The sequence below is a fragment of the Lytechinus variegatus genome, chromosome 5 (genome assembly GCF_018143015.1).
Source record: "Lytechinus variegatus isolate NC3 chromosome 5, Lvar_3.0, whole genome shotgun sequence".
Classification (NCBI taxonomy): domain Eukaryota; kingdom Metazoa; phylum Echinodermata; class Echinoidea; order Temnopleuroida; family Toxopneustidae; genus Lytechinus; species Lytechinus variegatus.
Window position 1 is genome coordinate 25,379,658 of NC_054744.1, and position 19,535 is coordinate 25,399,192.

A 19,535-nucleotide genomic window follows, 5' to 3' on the forward strand; every position below is an offset into this window, starting at 1 on the left:
GATTACTTAAAGTGATTGGTCCAGGCGCGGCGGAACTGTACTAACATATAAGAAAAGGGAAAGTGGGGACGTGACATAATCAGCCCACCTAATGAATATTCATGACGATGTGCATATAATTGTTTCCACAAAACATTGATAAAAAAAGGCTTTAAAATTCAATAATTTCTTGTAATCCGATTTTTATTAAATTTTCAGTGTTTCGCTTTGTGAATTTAATTACTCTATATATTTAAAGTTAAACATTCTCAGCCCGGACAATCCCTGTAATATACAAGTATTTTTCCTCGCGCTTATACGGGAGCTTTTATAATTTTATCTAGCGAACATAATACAAATGTTTTTCATGATTACTTAAAGTGATTGGTCCAGGGGAGGAAGAACTGGGGGTGCAAGGGCACTCCCAGGTCCCCAAAAATCCCCGTGTATAGAAAAAAAAACCCTTTTTCATAATAGAAAATGCCCTTTTTCAAAATAAAAATACCCTTTTGAAATAAAACATACATTTTAGGTTCAAAGATCACAAAGTTATGATTAAAAAAATATTACTTGTTTTATTTTAACACAAGAAAATCTTTCGAAGATTTTTTTGTGTGTGTTGAGATCGAATTATTACGGAATCACTTTGAAAATAATTCGATCTCAACAGAAAAAAAAATCTTCGAGAGATTTTCTTGTGTTTAGTTAAGATTTTCTTGTGTTAAATACATGTATTTTTTTTCAACCAATACAGATGAACTCTAGCTCTCATGACCGAATTTTGAAAAACTGCCTAATATAAAAAGGGTGAGTTTTTTTAAGAACTTGCTACTGCCGCTTATCTCATTATAATTATTATTATTATCGTTATTATTATTGTCATTATTATTATTATTATTATTGTTATTATCATTAATTAAAACTCTGATTTTGTAATTTTTTCAAAGGTATTATTCCCCTTCAAAAATCCGGTCTGTTAATTGGAGAGAAAGAGCATGGTCAAAGTATTGCGGAGCACCTTATCAGCGGTATAGAACGGGCTAGGTAAATCAGGGGCTGCGGAACGGTTTTCAAAGTGGGGGGGGCTGACTCATGCAAAAAATGACAATCGTATGGTCATTTTTGCGTTTTTGTACGGTTTTGGAAAAAAGTGGGGGGCTGAAGCCCCCCAGCCCCCCCCCCCCGTTTCCGCGGCCCCGTTACTAGGAAAAGTATACTGGAGGGATTATTTCTTACCACCGAGGCCCCGTGAGATGAAAGGCCTTAAAACCCCAGCCTTTTAGGCATAACAATTGAATAAATTTTAGTCACCCAATATTTTATTGTGTCTTCTCTGCAATGCACATGTGCCCCCTCCAGGGGCGAAAAAAGGGAAATGAATGAAAAAGAAGGACAAATTGTAACAAAGAGAAAATAGCACATAATTATGAGAGCCAAAAAAAAACACATATTCAAATGGGGCACTCAATCAGACTGATGAAGAGTCACAATGTGCAGACTTGAAATGGACGCTTTTGAAAGGGATTTCAATCACATGTCTGATTTTTCTCTATTGATTCAAATCAACATTTTTCTGAGGTGGACTTGACCTTTAATTTTCAGTGTTTAGTTTGATGACTTTTGCTTTTTATTTTATGGAATCAGTTAGAGATATATGGAAGTAAATTCGAATTGTAATGTGCACTTAATATTAACCTAGCGGACAGATAACGAGAGCAATAAAAGTGAGCTGATGAGTGAAAAAAGCTGGGCCGTACGTCAAGAAGGAAAGAGACTAGGATCAGGATGATGGCTTTTTTGTTTTTTGTTTGTTTTTTGCTAATTATTGTCACAGAATAGGCTCATTTTGGGCTCATTTCCAAATTTCTCTGTAGGGGCCGGAAGGGATATTCTATTACGTAGAGATGGATAAACAATTAAGCTAACAGACTAAGGATTTAGGCCTAAATAATTAGTCCTTCTATTAGTTTTGGGCACCTCCACCCGGCCTCCACCCCTTTCTTTTTGGTGCGGCCCTCATAAAGCCCCTATCCCCTAGATGATCGAGGAAGTAAGCCTATCGATAATCTACATGCAGGGAGTCGGGAGGATTAGACTACCCTCTCGAATATGCTGCTATGCAGAATTCGAAATTCGAGGGTGGGCCGTGGGGCACCACCCATGATTTATTTGATAATATTTTCATGCTAATTCGCAATGGCTACCCAGGACCAAAATCCAGTTGAAACCAATTAGAGCAAAACCAAGTGAAACCAGTTGGCCAACTGGTTTCAATCACTTGTGGAACAACTGGTTCCAATTGAAAACCAGTTGCCAATTGGGCAACTGGAACCAGTTGGCTATTGGTTACAATTGGTTCCAGTTGTTCCAATTTCCCTATTAAAATCAGTTGAATCCAATTGGAGGCAACTGGTTTCCAACTGGATCCAATTGGAACTTCCAGTTGGAATGAACTTAATCAGTTACAAATTAATTAGCATTTGCACTAACTATTGCTCATGCCAACACAGAAGCAGTGTTATTTGTCTATTAATACCAATGTAAAGGGCATTAATAAAATACAGACTTTCATAGGTATATATTCATATTGGAGTTCTTCAAATATATGTATTATTATTTGATGTAATTTGGTAACAGTTAGTGGTGTACTAATTATCTTTGAATCTGTTTTAATTAAAATCTATAACATTTATGAACATGGTTTTCACTGCTAAGTATTGGAAACACTTATCTGAAAAAAGTGTGGAACTTCAAATTGAAAAAAATTGAATAGATACATTGTAAATTATGATGAATCTCATAAAACATCAATCTGTGCACACTGGCAGAAAATATGCAAATTAACTGGTTTCAATTGGATCCAGTTGGGTAACTGGAAAATTCCAATTGGAAATCATTTCCAGTTACCCAACTGGATCCAGTTAGGATTTCCAGTTACCCAACTGGTTCCAGTTTTATTTCCAGTTACCCAACTGGTTCCAATTAGAATTCAGTTACCCATCTTTCCAGTTAGAATTCATCTCCAGTTAACCAATTGGTTCCATTTAGGATTTCCAGTTACCCAACTGGTTCCATTTTTAGAAATCATATCCAGTTGGAAGTCATTTCCAGTTACCCAACTGGTTCCAGTTAGGATTTCCAGTTGCCCAACTGGAACGTTCCAGTTAGGATTTCCAGTTACCCAACTGGTTCCAGTTAGAAATCATTTCCAGTTGGAAGTCATATCCATTTACCCAACTGGTTCCAGTTAGGATTTCCAGTTGCCCAACTGGTTCCAGTTAGGATTTCCAATTTCCCAACTGGTTTCAACACTGGTTTCAACACTCGCGCTACGCGCACATATGGGACATCAAAATCCAGTGTTCAAGTCAATAGAGTTTTCATTGGTCGTTTTAAGCGAGATATGTATATACACATCCTGCAATTTTCATGAATAAAACTCACTTGATAAAGAGTTGCAGCGGCACTCGAAAGCTCGTGAACTTGTAAGCTAGTGAACAGTTTTTGCGAGAGTGATCACGAATTTCCTTGTTGACCAGAGTAGATTGCGTAACAAATGAATATAGTCAGGCAGCATATGTCATCATGGTCATGATTTACCGGCTACTTCGACAAATTGGCTAAGTCTGATTTTTCACTTTTATGTGATTGGTGACATCACAAGGATCAACTTTCAACTTGGTGACAAATTTCTAATGGTCATCTTGACCATGTGAGGGGTCAAAATGGGGTCAATAGGGGTCAATTTTTGGAATTGCCCCGATTGTGTCGAGTTATACATCGAATTGTTTGTCTGGTTATACTGAACAAAAAAGTGTACACAATCATATACTCTTGACCTCCCGTAAAAAAGTTATGACCGGAAATAGCAAAAGGTCAACGAACTTTCGTTACATTGTATATATGGCAAATTACACTGAAGGTGTTAAGAAAGCTATTTTCCGGGGGGGTCTTTCTTTTCTTTTTCATTTTTGTACTTTTTTTATTTTCGATTTTAATAAGTTCACCTTCAGAGGTCCTTATCCAGAAGATATTAGGGTCAAGACAAGGTCAGGGAAAGGTCAAAAGGTCAACATGTAGCTAAAATACACTAAAAACGACTAGAATCGTAGAAGTCTCATTTTTTATGGGTTCTTTATTTTGAAAAGTCTGTATCTATAACATTAAATAAATTAAGATGTTTATTTAGGAACAAAATAGATTAACAGAGATAGACGTCGAATGCGTTTAGTGTGGTATCATGGTATTGCAGGAATACCTTGAAACAACTTGACAAACCCTTATGCCCTTAAAATTTTATCATCTTCATGATGTAATAAGTGCAACCAGCACTTTCCGAGTTTCTTTTTTAAGGAAATCAATTTAAGTTCAATTCATTTTCAATTTACTAGTCTTTGATATGTAAATAAACATTTCCTTCATTGCTTTGTCAGAATATTTCAATCAACAGAAATTATTGTATTGTAGTAGGGTATAAGTGTAATACTACATGTATGTTAACAGAATAAACATCGATTGACCAGTGCCCCAGCTCCTAAGAAAGATGCATAACATTTCATTTGGATTAACTTAAGAATAATATTATGTGGTTTGGATTGAAGATGATATTATAAGTTGGGCTCCACTTGCTCCTTAATTAATTCAAAATGTGTGACGGTTGTATTATTTCTGACAAAGAGGCAACATCATGCAGGCATGCGTATTGTAGAAGTGTATGTCAATTATGCTGATGTGATATATTCTGACCATTACTCGATCTCTGGAGCCAAGAAGGACTACATAATTCTGGTGTTGTGCTGTTCTGGGCTAATCATCGGGCCGCTTTTGCATATTGTAAAGAGAAATTTATAGATTTCGTGCATACTTTTGGTCAATTATTATGTATCTTTCAGTTAAAAAAAAATGCAAGTTTTCACAATTTCTGGGGGCCGCTGCCACCTCCACCCGCTGCGGCATGGGCGTGGTTTACTTCAATGAAATTTGATGTCATTATTCTTTCTGGCAACATCCAGGTAGTTCACAAAGTAGGAGAAAAAAACGACAAAAGAACAATCAACATCTATGCATATCACTATCGTGAGAACAGGTATTAAGTTTAGATTCACGTCGTATGCTCTGGAAAAAACTTGATAAACACTTGATAAAATAGTAGGCCTAAAAGCCGTGTTAATGACAGCACAATCAGAAATATTGTGCAGTCCTTTTTGGCTCCAGAAATGGTCAGAATATATCACATCAGCATAATGGACACTATAACGACTACAATGAGCATGCCTGAAAAATGTTGCCTCTTTGTTAGAAATAATATAACCGTCACTCGTTCCAATTAATCAAGGAACAATTGGAGCCCAACTTATCATATCATCCTCAATCCTAACCTCATTATCTTATTCGTAAGTTAAATCAAATAAGATGTTGGGCATCTTTCTTTGGAGTATGGAGCACTGATCAATCGATGTGTTTATTAGCATAGTATTACACATATACCCCAGTACATTACAATATTTTCTGTTGATTAAAATATTCTGTACAAAGCAAATGGATGAAATGTTTCTTTACATATCAAAGACCGGTAAATTCGAAATGAAAAGAACTTGAATTGAGTTCCTAAATCAAGCAACTCGAAAAGAGCTGGTTGCACTTATAACGTCATGAAGATGATACGATTTTTATAGGTTTTGTCAAGTCGTTTCAAGGTATTCCTGCAATAAACCATGATACCACACTCAAACTATTCGACGTCTATCACTGTTTATCTATTTTGTTCCTAAATGAGCACATTTTACCCCCTTTTTATCTAATGGATAATGTCTTCTTAGAGACTTTTCAAAATGAAGAACCTACTTCTAAATTCAAACCGCTTTTATAGTGTATTTTGGCTACCAATACCAATGAAAGTTTGTTGACCTCTTGACCTTTCCCTGACCTTGTCTTGACCCTTAATATCTTCTGGATAACGACTTCTGAAGATGAACTTATTCAAATAAGAAATAAGAAAGTACACACATGCAAAACAGAAAAAACGAAAATATTAGCTTTTTATCACCTTCAGTGTAACTTGCCATATAATATACAATGTAACGAAAGTTCGTTGACCTCTTGACTTTTTCGGGCATAACTTTTCAATGGGAGGTCAAGAGCATATGGTTGTGTACACTTTATTGTTCAGTATAGCCAGACAAACAATTTGATATATGACTCAACACAATCGGGGCAATTCCAAAAATTGACCCCTATTGACCCAATTTTGACCCCTCACATGGTCAAGATGACCATAAGAAATTTGTCACCAAGTTGGAAGTTGTTCCTTATGATGTCACCAATCACATAAAAGTGAAAAATCAGACTTAGCCAATTTTTCGAAGTAGATGACATATGCTGCCTGACTAATACCCTCTAGCGATGGTTTCAACTGGAAATTTTTAAATTCCAGTTAAAAACTTTAAAACCAATTGAAACCAGTTGGAAATCCAACTGGTTTCAATTGGATTTTGGTCCTGGGTATCATCAACCTTTGAAACAAAGAAAATGCAAGATAATACTTTCAGGCGCAGCTAGCTGTACTGCACAGTCGTGTTTGGTGTTTCTTAAAAAGCTCCCTCTGTGTTTATAATTGAAAGATTCTCCGCCATCTTCACGAAGGTCAATGCGATTCAATGGGAACTTTTGTTTAGATCGTCGCTTTAATTCTCGCACTCAGAGAAAGGGGATCTTCTGCCGCTGCAAATGACAGAGACCGTGATTTGACGTTGTCGTAGCTACCTTTAAAAGCCACAAAATGTCGTGTGTTGCCTCTCTGAAGAGAGAACTCCAGCTTTTAGAGACGCATTTCCCGAAAGACAATGAGAGGTTCCAACTCCTGTCGGCGAACATGGATGAATTGACGTGCAAGTTCATCGGTTCAAATGACGAAGTCTTTATCATACACTGCAATTTCAGAGTAAGTTTATGAAAAGATATAAACAAACAAAAGGTTAGCTTTGCTCAGTATGATGCTCCTGTAGGCTGTAGACTATTCGCCTATCCCATATATCTCCCCCTTGAAAACGTGACATGAGTATGAATTTGACAATAAACAGACAGGTTTTCATTGCAGCAGGAGAGATTAATACTATAGATTTAGGACCTAGATTAGTATTAGAATAGAAACAGAAATAGGCCTACAAATGTAGACTCTAGAGAGAGAGAAAACAAATTATAAGATGGCTAAATAATTTGCAGCTTGCTGATATATAAGCTGATTGGTCAAAGCGTACCACGTGATCATTCGCGAAAAGTGTCTATCCCTGCACGCCGGTGCAAATTTCGCGCTCCCAAATTGTCTAACCCACGGTAAGTGCAATTTCAAAATTTTTGATATTTGATTTAGATCTATTTCATTATTTCTTTCTCATATAAGGTGCTCAAAATTGCGTTCGAAATTACATAGCCATCTTATTAAAGGAATAACGCATTCTCCGGAGTTGTTTAGCGATATGCAGTGCACTCGAGGTTTCTTCTTCGCATGCACACTCCACACTCGCTTCCCGCTCGTGTGGAGTGCGCATGCTCAGAAGAAACCTCTCGTGCACTGCATACTCGCTAAACAACTCCGGAGAATGCGTTATTCCTATAACAAACTACATGACGCGGCACAAGTCTTGTCTTACTCTTACTAGATTAGTCTTGAGTAATCTACTCCATGATGATTTTTTTTTAATATTTTGACATAGGCCTACCGGAATATTTCTTCATGCCATGACCCATGATGAAGAAATATTCCGGTATGTCAAAATATAAAAAAATCATCATGGAGTAGATCATGGAGTCTTGAACCCCCGGCCATATCACTCACACATTGTACGAGGACGGTCTATTGACTTGTACGAGGTCGAGGTTAGTATATAATGATTATATACTAACCTTGTACAATAGACCGTGTTTGACCCTGGATTTCAAAGTAGTCGGCAAACATCGCTTCATTGCTGAAGTAATATTTGCCGAAACTCCTTCTCGCTACGCACTGGGGCTCTTGCCGCTAAGTAGCAATACATTAAACAAATATGAAAATAATTTAAAAATAATAATCATTAAAAAGAGCAAATTTCGCTTACCTCGGCCTCGAAAGTGACTTCGCTTGTCTCTTCTACGGAAATACAAGGAAGCCCGTTGGTGGCGCTAATAATTTCACAACCTTGATTCAGCTCCTCGGTAATATAACTATCTAAATTCTTTGAATGCGCAATTCTTATGATTGATTTACTAATTATGGGCACCAATAAATGAAATACCTTCAAAAACATAAAGATTATTATTGGTGATGATAACACTTATTTGCAATTAATTTAAAAAGATGACTAATAAAAAAAAAATGAAAATAATATACGTGCCTGGAAAGAAACCAGCAGTACAAGCTTTAACGAACGTCAATAATACGTATATGGTATCCCAAAGTCTATACAATGAAAAGATTGGACACTTCACGGACTTCGTGTAATGCCTTGCGTCAATTTGCGTGTAAAATAGTGTAGGTGCCTAGTCTTTCCCTTGTCATGTTTTTGATATGAATATAAATCGCGCGCCCTCTTTAGGCGAAAATTGATATCCACACTGATCAGTTTTCATCTCCGTAAAATCTTCACCAAAGATCAAGAAAATATACATGTTTTTTAAAAGAAACTTCAAGGAGAAGTCACGGAAGGATCTAAATGATTTGGTGTCATAGCAGAATGTGATATATAAAATCACAGGTAATATTTTATGTGGGCAAAAGCCCAGAATCTTTAAGAAGTGTCGTGTGTGTCGCATGCATACGACTGATACAGTGTCGTGTGTGTCGCATGCATACGACTGATATTCCTTCGCACGCGAGATGCTTTGAACCCATGGGTGCGGCCATATATACGAGACACATGATGTACACAAAGTTGGATTTCCCTAGGAAATCCATAGTTAGACTTAGAGGGTGAAATCGGTTTGTAGGGTCAAATTTTATTTATCTATGAACCTTCAGGCGCCTAATGCGTATAAAGGAATACAAATTATTTCACTATTGGCTAAATGGTAAAAATTAGATGTTTCTTACCAGACCCGATGTCCCGTAGATCCCTCGATCCGTTTGTCAACAAAGCAAAGACAATAGGCCTGACCCTTGAACTGTTTCGTGATGACGTACATGTACATCCGACTAGCGATGCCGTTTTGAAGAACAATTTATGGTAAAAATTATTTCACAAATACCAAAATTGAATAAATGATTATAAATAAGTGGTACATACTAATTATTCATAATCACGCATTAATTTTAGTATTTGTAGTATTTCCTAGAGAAATCCATCTTTGTGTACATGTGTCTCTTAGACTTGTACATACATGTATCTTATACATAAACCCCTCAAAAAAAGTTTTGCAACTCAGTTTTGGGGGATGATATCTTTTTGGATAATGAAGTATAAAAGATGAAACTGGTATCATTAGAAAGCTGAATTATTCTTCTTTACAATGACATGCCATTTGCTGTGATTATGTAATCATGGAATATGCAATCACCCTGAACATCGAGAAAAGTCAGAAGTGAAATGTTGCAAAATGCATTGATTTCTAACAAGAGTCTCCATTTCTATAGAATTTCTACCATGCAGGCGACAGTGAATGCACCTCGAAACAATTGGAAATTCGCTATTGCAAACGACGCATTTTGCAACATTTCATGTCTAACATTGTGCATGCGTATTATCATGTATGTGTATTTCATGAGAACACTAGCATTACAAAATAATGACACATGATTGTAAAGAAGAATAATCATGCTTTCTAAAGATATCACTTTTACACATGATGATGGCACATTAAGAAATTTATTAGTGCTCACTTAAACTTGCAGTTTGAGTTGCAGAACTCAAACATGACATGGCAACAAATTTTGCAACATTTCATTTTTCACATTGCTGCATATTTATCATGTCTGTGTATTTCATGATAACACTAGCATGGCAAATGACACATGATCGTAAAGAGGAATAATCATACTTTCCGATGATACCACTTTCACATATGATGATGGCACACTAAGAAATTTATTTGCACTCAAACTTGAGTTGCAGAACTTATTTTGAGGGGTTTATATGGCCGGGGATTCAAGATTCACTGATGAAGAAATATATTTCTTCATCAGTGAATCTTGAACCCCCGGCCGTAAGTTGAGGACTCCATGATGATGTTTTTTTTTTGACATCTATATGTAACACGCGGAAACTGATGTAGAAGATGACACACGACACCATTCCTTGTGTTTCGGTTCGTTTAATATCGATGAGTCGTTATATACAAAATTCCAAAATTTCCAAGTACAGGAACAAAAGATAAAGAAATAAAAAAAACCCTGCAAAACCAATGAGAATGAAACAATTAACTAGAATGATGATATATGTTTGAAAATGCACAAAATAGAAATATACACATATTTGCTTGTGACTCTAAGATAAAACATTCATCAATATGATGTCAAGTAGACTAGTAATAATAAATGATAAAAATGTTGTCTATATCCCTTCATTAAAACTTATTCTATATTGCCTGAATTAAACTCATCTAATCACAAATTCAGTTCCTCCATCGTTACGGATAACTCTTCCAACAAATAAATGAAATACATCCATTAAAGATAAATTCCAGTATTGGTAACGATCTCAAAATGACTTTTTACAGAATCTAATATAATGACCACCCAAGTGTCTGTTTGTATGAATAAAAAATATGTGCCAAAGGATTCTGGAAGAAATTGTGTAATTGCTGAGATATAAGCAAAATAAGCGCGGATTCGGTCACTTCCGTCGGGTCTTTATTCCAGCAATAATGACACACTGTCCCACGTGTGCCTATCTGTGTTGATGATCTTCAGTGTGAACATTTTTCAGGGTAGATTTCAAGATTTCACGAACTTCAGTTTATGTAACTGTATCAGATCTAGATCCTCGATGATATACTGACAATTCAGCCTGGTTTTAGAGACTTTCTCATGAAATCAGTGTTTACTGCAACTACTGGCATTTCTCTTTAAGTGAAATTTACCAAACAATTAAAATATGCCAACAAATTAGCATTGAAATACAGTGGTTTACAAATGATAACCACTCACCCTGGCAATCTGGCCTAGAGGACCATATTTCCTCTCGTGATAGCCTCACCCGCTACACGAATGTCATGTCAAATACCTTTAAAAGGAAAGTAACAATTATTACACATAGTAAGCAATTATTGTCACCCTTTACTCTGAAAACACAAAACTGAAACATTGAATTTACAATTCAATAACCAAAATCAATTTAACCAAAATCTTCAACTCTAAAGATCATTTTACTAAATCGCTTTACTTTACGATTAGAACCGAACACATTTTATGTTTATAACTACATACTACAATCAAGTATACAAGTACAAGTAATTAATATAAAATATCACAAAAATCATCTGAAGTAACAAAGACAGATGCATAACTAATTAATTATTTAATTCACAAAACCCCTTAGAATAAGACAAATATGCTATGCTAGCAAAGATATATAGCACTTTAATATAACCTAACCTCTTATTCCGAACAATAGAAAATACATTGTTAACCAACTTTATAAACTATTGTTTAAAACTAACAGAATCGACAAAATAAGACAAATATCTTACCTATAATTCTGACCCGAAAATGAAGCCTCTCTGCCTGCCCCATGAATGGGGTGCAGTGCAGGAGTGAATTGGAGCAAAATCCTTTCTCCCTTTTATGCAGATATCACTTTCCATTCACAGATGCTAAAGCCTTGACCATAATGATCTACGTCCTACAAGCTCATAGCTCTGGAATGTGATGTTTTGACCCAAAGACCATTTAGCATCACTCTTACCCAGAAAGAGTGTGAATCATACTTCTCAAAAAGCATGAAGATTGTTAAACATTTCTACTTTCTACTACTTCCTGTGCACTTCCTGTAAAGGCATCTATTACTTAAAGACAAATGATTAAGAGTAATGAAAATATATGAATTTTCAATAAACAGTTCATTTTGACCTGTTACACACTCCCCTACTTAATTGAGTGACGTCCCGGCACTCACTTTACCAAAATTATTACAAATTAAAATCCTACTTTAAATAACACTACCCAGAGATGCTTGTTCCCAGTTACAGAACAAATCAATTTACACTTAATCATGTCATTAAAGATATAAAGCCATTAATCACCAAATACAGAATATGAAAATCTCGGCAATAACACGGTATTGGCGAACCCGCACCACTAATACGAACTTCCTGGTCTCGTGACGAGAATAAACACAGAAAACATATCTAGTGCAAAAACTCAACTGTTTCAGTTTTCAAGTACACTCCTTATTATGTAATACTAGTCTCATGTTGAGGTTCCTAGCATTAACATTCCAAGTGCTTCCTAACTGATCCTAACAGCTCCAGAGTTTATACCAACCAATTGTTTAGTTATCGACATAAACCTTCACAATCCATGTATCTCAACGAATAACAGACCATTATAATTATAGCCAGTAAATCAATCACTACAATGTCATCCTTAAACCTCCCAAAATATACCTACTTATACTTCAAGCTGATTCAAACTTTTAAAGAATTACAAGACAATAAACAAATAACAATTACTAAATGTTTTCCCAAATCTTAGCAATTTCCAATGGAACAATGGTTCACCAATATAACACACCGAAATATCTCATAACTTATGACTAATTTTCTCGACTACCACTGCATCCTTTCCGGCCTCGAAGGTTAACAGAAAAACAAAGGTAAAGAGAAAAACCTTACTGCCCCAATAGTCACTCCAGTATCCCTCTAATGCAATCCCGGTCTCAGATTGAGGTTCTCGAAATTAACATTGATACTTTATCCTGACTAAACCTAGCAGTACTCCTAGCCAAATCCCAGTTACAAATCAGAAAGATCAGCATATTACAATATGATAACCATTGTAACACACAGACACATAAAAGTAAAACACTTTCATCAACATGTGGGCTCCCCTACTTTTTCCAAAGTAGCCCTATAAAACTATCAAATACACATTCTGGATCAAGCAATTAACATTAATTCACGCCATAGCTTAATTAAACCGAATATTAATCAAGACCCAAAACAAAAATTAAAGAGTTAACAAACTTCAAGTATCAGACAAAGAAACGCCTCAACTATTCATTAGTTAATCATGTTTGCCAAACCCAGAGCTTACTCTGCACATACTGTACTTCCTCCTATCAACATATAAAATACTGGTGTCTCTGGCCTCCTACACCCCAATGTGTGGTTCCCATCCAACCAGCCAAAATTACATAAGAAAGGGGGCATGGACTGTTCCAAAACACAGCATTACCATGACAACACAAAATTAACCTTGAACAGTACTAAGTATTCCCTTGACCAAAGCCATTTGATCTGAAAACTCTTACAGGGTACCTCATAAAATACCTTCCCACTAGTATAAATCCCTATCAAATACATTGTAGCCTCATATTACTTTCAAACAAACTACATTTTGGCTACAACATTCACACCATGCACACACACAAATACATCTTAAAGCTACGTTCATATTTACAAATTTAAGATGTACAACAGACGGATGAGCTCCTCAGATTGTCAGGGTTTGAACATGGTTGTATCCAACGACGAACATCGACCCTGCTCGCAGCGCCACTTTGTAACACGCGGAAACTGATGTAGAAGATGACACACGACACCATTCCTTGTGTTTCGGTTCGTTTAATATCGATGAGTCGTTATATACAAAATTCCAAAATTTCCAAGTACAGGAACAAAAGATAAAGAAATAAAAAACCTGCAAAACCAATGAGAATAAAACAATTAACTAGAATGATGATATATGTTTGAAAATGCACAAAATAGAAATATACACATATTTGCTTGTGACTCTAAGATAAAACATTCATCAATATGATGTCAAGTAGACTAGTAATAATAAATGATAAACATGTTGTCTATATCCCTTCATTAAAACTTATTCTTTATTGCCTGAATTAAACTCATCTAATCACAAATTCAGTTCCTCCATCATTACGGATAACTCTTCCAACAAATAAATGAAATACATCCATTAAGTGAAATTTACCAAACAACAATTAAAATATGCCAACAAATTAGCATTGAAATACAGTGGTTTACAAATGATAACCACTCACCCTGGCAATCTGGCCTAGAGGACCATATTTCCTCTCGTGATAGCCTCACCCGCTACACGAATGTCATGTCAAATACCTTTAAAAGGAAAGTAACAATTATTACACATAGTAAGCAATTATTGTAACCCTTTACTCTGAAAACACAAAACTGAAACATTGAATTTACAATTCAATAACCAAAATCAATTTAACCAAAATCTTCAACTCTAAAGATCATTTTACTAAATCGCTTTACTTTACGATTAGAACCGAACACATTTTATGTTTATAACTACATACTACAATCAAGTATACAAGTACAAGTAATTAATATAAAATATCACAAAAATCATCTGAAGTAACAAAGACAGATGCATAACTAATTAATTATTTAATTCACAAAACCCCTTAGAATAAGACAAATATGCTATGCTAGCAAAGATATATAGCACTTTAATATAACCTAACCTCTTATTCCGAACAATAGAAAATACATTGTTAACCAACTTTATAAACTATTGTTTAAAACTAACAGAATCGACAAAATAAGACAAATATCTTACCTATAATTCTGACCCGAAAATGAAGCCTCTCTGCCTGCCCCATGAATGGGGTGCAGTGCAGGAGTGAATTGGAGCAAAATCCTTTCTCCCTTTTATGCAGATATCACTTTCCATTCACAGATGTTAAAGCCTTGACCATAATGATCTACGTCCTACAAGCTCATAGCTCTGGAATATGATGTTTTGACCCAAAGACCATTTAGCATCACTCTTACCCAGAAAGAGTGTGAATCATACTTATTAAAAAGCATGAAGATTGTTAAACATTTCTACTTTCTACTACTTCCTGTGCACTTCCTGTAAAGGCATCTATTACTTACAGACAAATGATTAAGAGTAATGAAAATATGTGAATTTTCAATAAACAGTTCATTTTGACCTGTTACATATATATAGATGTAAAAAAAAAAACATCATCATGGAGTCCTCAACTTACCTCAAGACTAGTCTTGTCTACGTACTTACAAACACATCAGTAAAAGTTAGTAATTAAGTAGATTGAGATCTAACTTAAATAATAGACTCTCGGTCAAACAAACACACCAGTTAAACCAAAATAAATAGTGAGTAATGGATACATCTACTGTCTCACTTGCATGTCACTGAGATGTGCATATAACTGTTTTTTGAAAAATATTAGAATCAAAACATTAAAGTGTCATTACTTTCTTACTTTACATCTGATTTTGATGAAATTTTTTAGCATTTTGCTAGTTGGATTATTCTCTATTTATTCAAAATATCATTTTTCTGGGTTGGACTTGACCTTTAACAACATGAATCCTATCATTATTTGTTTTTTTCTGTATCTAGGATTCCTACCCCTCATCGCCTCCAGTCTGGTTCTCTGAGGTGGATGATGCCGTTATCTCAACAGTGATAGAACAATTAGCTGATGTAACAGGTTCAGACTGCTTGGTAAGTGTTACAACAGTTCTTTGTAGCTTTGCTGGCAGAAGGCGGTAGGTTACGAATGCATAGCAATTTTCAGTTCCCATGTGGCTGGCATAAGGGTGTTGGCTCGAGTGCATGCTATGCGAAATGTACAGTGTGCAAGAGTTAACGTCCCTCTGCCTTTAACCAACAGGAATGGGAATTGACATGTACATGTACACATTATTATTATTTCCTTATCTAATCCTTAGTTAACTGGGGAGGAGGGGATTCAAACACCCCTCCCCATGATTACTTGATTGCTAAAAAATGTGATATTAACTACAAAGTCAATGCAAATCATTAATATTGTTTGTATATTAGAAATGTCAAAATTAATATTAATACAGTGTATGTTCCTCAAAAATTTGTAGTTTACTAGCTTTTCAATTTAAAGTGAGTTAAATGCAAACAAAATTTCATGCATTTATATATGTATTATACATGTGTAAATGTTTCATTAATATACAGTCTTGTAGTTTACTTTCGGTTCTAAAAGGTTGCAAATTTTCGCAGCAGTCACAGTTTCATGCATTTTCTTAGCTTGCTACATGTATAGGGACAGTGATTTTCCGTTTCAAAAAATGGCCTTTTCCGTTTCAGAAATTCACAAATTCCGTTTCAGCACGGCAGAAAACGGAAATTCCGTTTCCCCATAGACATTGTACACACGGAAAAGTGACAATTCCGTTTACACATTGAATAGCAAAATCAAAGCGCATACACTCGCTCTGGCCAAAATTTGTATCTGCTACTGTACCAACAACACAATAGAATCCTTTCTAATCGGATCTATGCTGGTGTATTTAATGATTTTTCAAACTGATTTAGCATGCATACATCCTCACCTTTCACATAATTAGCATTATTTTACGGTGAAATTAAATTTCATCGATAATTTGGGGTTTTTTTGGACATCGTTATCATCAGTCAACGACTTTCGCCAATCCGTCATCTTGGATTTTAAGACCACGATATCGTGCTGTTACATCTTCAAACGTAGAGGGCAGCAACACACGACCGTGCAGTTGAGCGATCTGAAGCGATGTGAAGCTCAACCCGGCCGGCCGAGTACGATCGCGGGGTATTATCGAGTGTGCTGATGTCGAGAGCAATCACGATGTGTGAATTGTCATGATTGTAGCGAAGTGAGATCGTGTTTTCTGGGGTTTTGTGGCCATTTAATATTCTCGTTGTTGTTATTTTGGAGTAATTTCTGTTGCTATTCTGTGTATTTTGAGGGAAAATACGTTTTCCGTGATTTTCCGTTTGAAATGCCACTTTCCGTTTCAAAAGGCCTTTTCCGTGAATTCCGTCCGTTTTCCGCAATCGCGGAAAATCACTGTCCCTACATGTAGCTGAGAATTTGCTCTGGAAATGGCAAATTTTGTGAACATCAAATTGCAGATTCACTGTACTACTTACCAGCTATTAAGATCATGGAGATTATGTTACATTTGGGCAGTTCCACGGTTACAGAGTGACATTTAGTTCCAAGTTTTTAGCAGTCAAACAAAGACATCACCCATATTAATTAGATATTTGCAAAGAAATGGTGCCTGACAGTAGTTGCTGAAACCCACTTTTCAAAAAAATAACATTTGTTATTTTGATCCACTGAATTAATGAGATATGAATATTCATAAACATAGTTACAGAGTGACGTAAAATGGACATGCATATTTGAGGCGAAAACATATTGCTCAAACTCTGTGAACTTTAAATGGCTATCACAATGTTGAGTTATTGATTGGATACTACATATGTATGTTGGTCTAGCTCTAATTTGCTGCATTAAAACATGAACCCATATCCGGTTATGGAGTGACATCTGAAGTATTCACACACAGGCAACGTAAAATGAACTTATAAAATTTTAAAATTTTAAAATTTTCTTTTGATATGATGTAAAATGATGACCTTCAGATTATCCAAAAGAAAATTTTACAAAACAAGCAACAGTTTTCTGTTAAATCAAACCATATGCATACATGTAGTCCCATGTATAGAATTTTTTGTATGGTTTGGATTCTCCAAATAGGAGATGCGTGAGAAAAAATTGTGGCTAATTATGTTCCCCTTTTGTAAATAATGAAATCCCATATGAGTTTTGATAGAAAAATTTGATCCAGATTTGAAATCTATAGAACCAATATAAATTTTTGGAAAATGTCCACTTTTGCTTGGAAGTGCCCATTTATATGTAGACAGAATCATTGTTTTCCAGACTTTGAAGATATTCAAGTACCGGTATGTTTTTGATAACTTGCATCAGGGTATCAGGTCAATTGTGTTTCAGCTAGACCCATTTTTGTGGTGGCCGCTATTTCACAGTATTACATAGGTTTTTTCATGCTGAGTTAGTGGTCTTAAATAGCAATCTTTCATTAGTAAATCTTTGGATCTAAATTAATTAAGAATTTAATGTAATGTAAATTATGCAAATGAAATGAGAAAAATAAGTGCAATTTCTCTTTGCAAGGAGTTTAATAATTTTTTTTTATAGTTTTGAAACACTTTTCATTTTAAATTGGTGGTGGACATAATTAAAGGTAAATGCCAGTTGTGGTAACAATCTCAAAATGACTTTTTACAGAATCCAATATAATGACCACCCAAGTGTCTGTTTGTATGAATAAAAAATATGTGCTGAAGGATTCTGGAAGAAATTATGTAATTGCTGAGAAATAACCGCGGATTCGGGCACTTCCATCTACATGTAGTCTTTATTCCAGCAATATAATGTTATAAATATACATTGTCCCACTCCCACGTGTGCGTATCTGTGTTGGCGACCTTCAATGTGATTGTTTTTCAACCGAGATTTTATGATTTCACAAAGTTCAGTTTATGTAACTGTACCAGATCTAGATCGATGATGATATATTAATACTTAACCTTGGTTTTACAGACTTTCTCACGAAATCAGTGTTTTACTGCAACTTCTGTCATTTAGCTTTAACGTAAGCAGTGTCTTTCATGATGAATGGTGGTTAGAAAACTTCTGTGCTGTACTGGTTTGACCACTGCTGTCCACTGTAGCTGTATAACACTGAAGGTCACAGTCATTATTAATGCTATAGTATACAGTATTTGTATCAAATGTTTATCCATAATAGACAACCAAAATCCATTTCCAATACATGTATGTTGATTTTGTACTAAACAGATCAGAGTGGGCAGAATAAGCAGAGTCAAATTAAAATAAGAATATGGGAGGCAAAATGTTCTAAAATACCCCCAACACCTGACCAGGGGTTTTTACTCTGTGCAAGCAAGAATTAAAAAAAACCTGATCAGGGGTTTTATGTATTTTTGCACATGCAATAGTTTCTGTCCAGTTTCAAGTAGGGGACAAAGAATCCATGCAGTCTTATAAATTTATATAATTAGGCCTACACTGAATTTACATGTACTTCTTTACTGAGATGTGCAGTGACAATTTAAAATTTTGAATAGGCCTATCAAATATCTAACTGTTACACTAACATGAACACATGCACTATAGAAGTACTCACCGCAAAATATACTGAAATAACCTGCAAAACCCTCATTCTTGCTTGCGCAGAGTAAAAAAACCCGCGATGAGGGGTTAAAACTCCTGATCAGGGGTATTTTGGAACACTTCGCCTTCCATATATGAGGTTTACATGCATAGTTTCTGCTTGCAGAAAGCTCAACTCTGGCTCGATTCAGATGTAAAAGAGTATTTTTCAAAATTGAAATTCAGACCTCTCATTTTTCGAAAGGTCAAGAATAAAAAAAACCTGATCAGGGGTTTTGCATTGATAACATTCAGATTCACCCTCTATGGTTTCTACATTTTGTTATTGAAATACTTGTCCCATTCTACATGTAAATGTAGCATGATACGTGTTCGAATTTATCCATC

At 35.4% G+C, this 19,535-nt stretch overlaps 1 protein-coding gene and 1 long non-coding RNA gene across 3 annotated transcripts in view; one reads left to right on the forward strand and one right to left on the reverse strand.

Moving 5' to 3' along the window:
- The first annotated feature begins 6,576 nt into the window (after positions 1-6,576).
- LOC121415805 (ubiquitin-conjugating enzyme E2 Q2-like) overlaps positions 6,577-19,535 on the forward strand; it is a 31,968-nt gene continuing 19,009 nt past the window's right edge. Inside the window, exons 1-2 of the mRNA XM_041609137.1 lie at positions 6,577-6,919; positions 15,524-15,628. Of these exons, the coding sequence (XP_041465071.1) occupies positions 6,758-6,919; positions 15,524-15,628 (267 nt within the window). The 5' untranslated portion in view covers positions 6,577-6,757. The remainder of the gene's footprint in view (positions 6,920-15,523; positions 15,629-19,535) is intronic.
- Positions 10,183-14,849, reverse strand: LOC121415806. 2 transcript variants are annotated; one of them, XR_005970060.1, is made up of 3 exons: positions 14,169-14,849; positions 11,096-13,807; positions 10,183-10,339 (listed from the first exon to the last, which is right to left on the reverse strand). It is a non-coding gene; the product is annotated as an uncharacterized LOC121415806 (long non-coding RNA). The 2 variants fall into 2 exon arrangements; XR_005970061.1 differs by lacking the exon at positions 10,183-10,339 and having other exon boundaries at positions 11,000-11,171; positions 11,638-13,807; positions 14,169-14,848.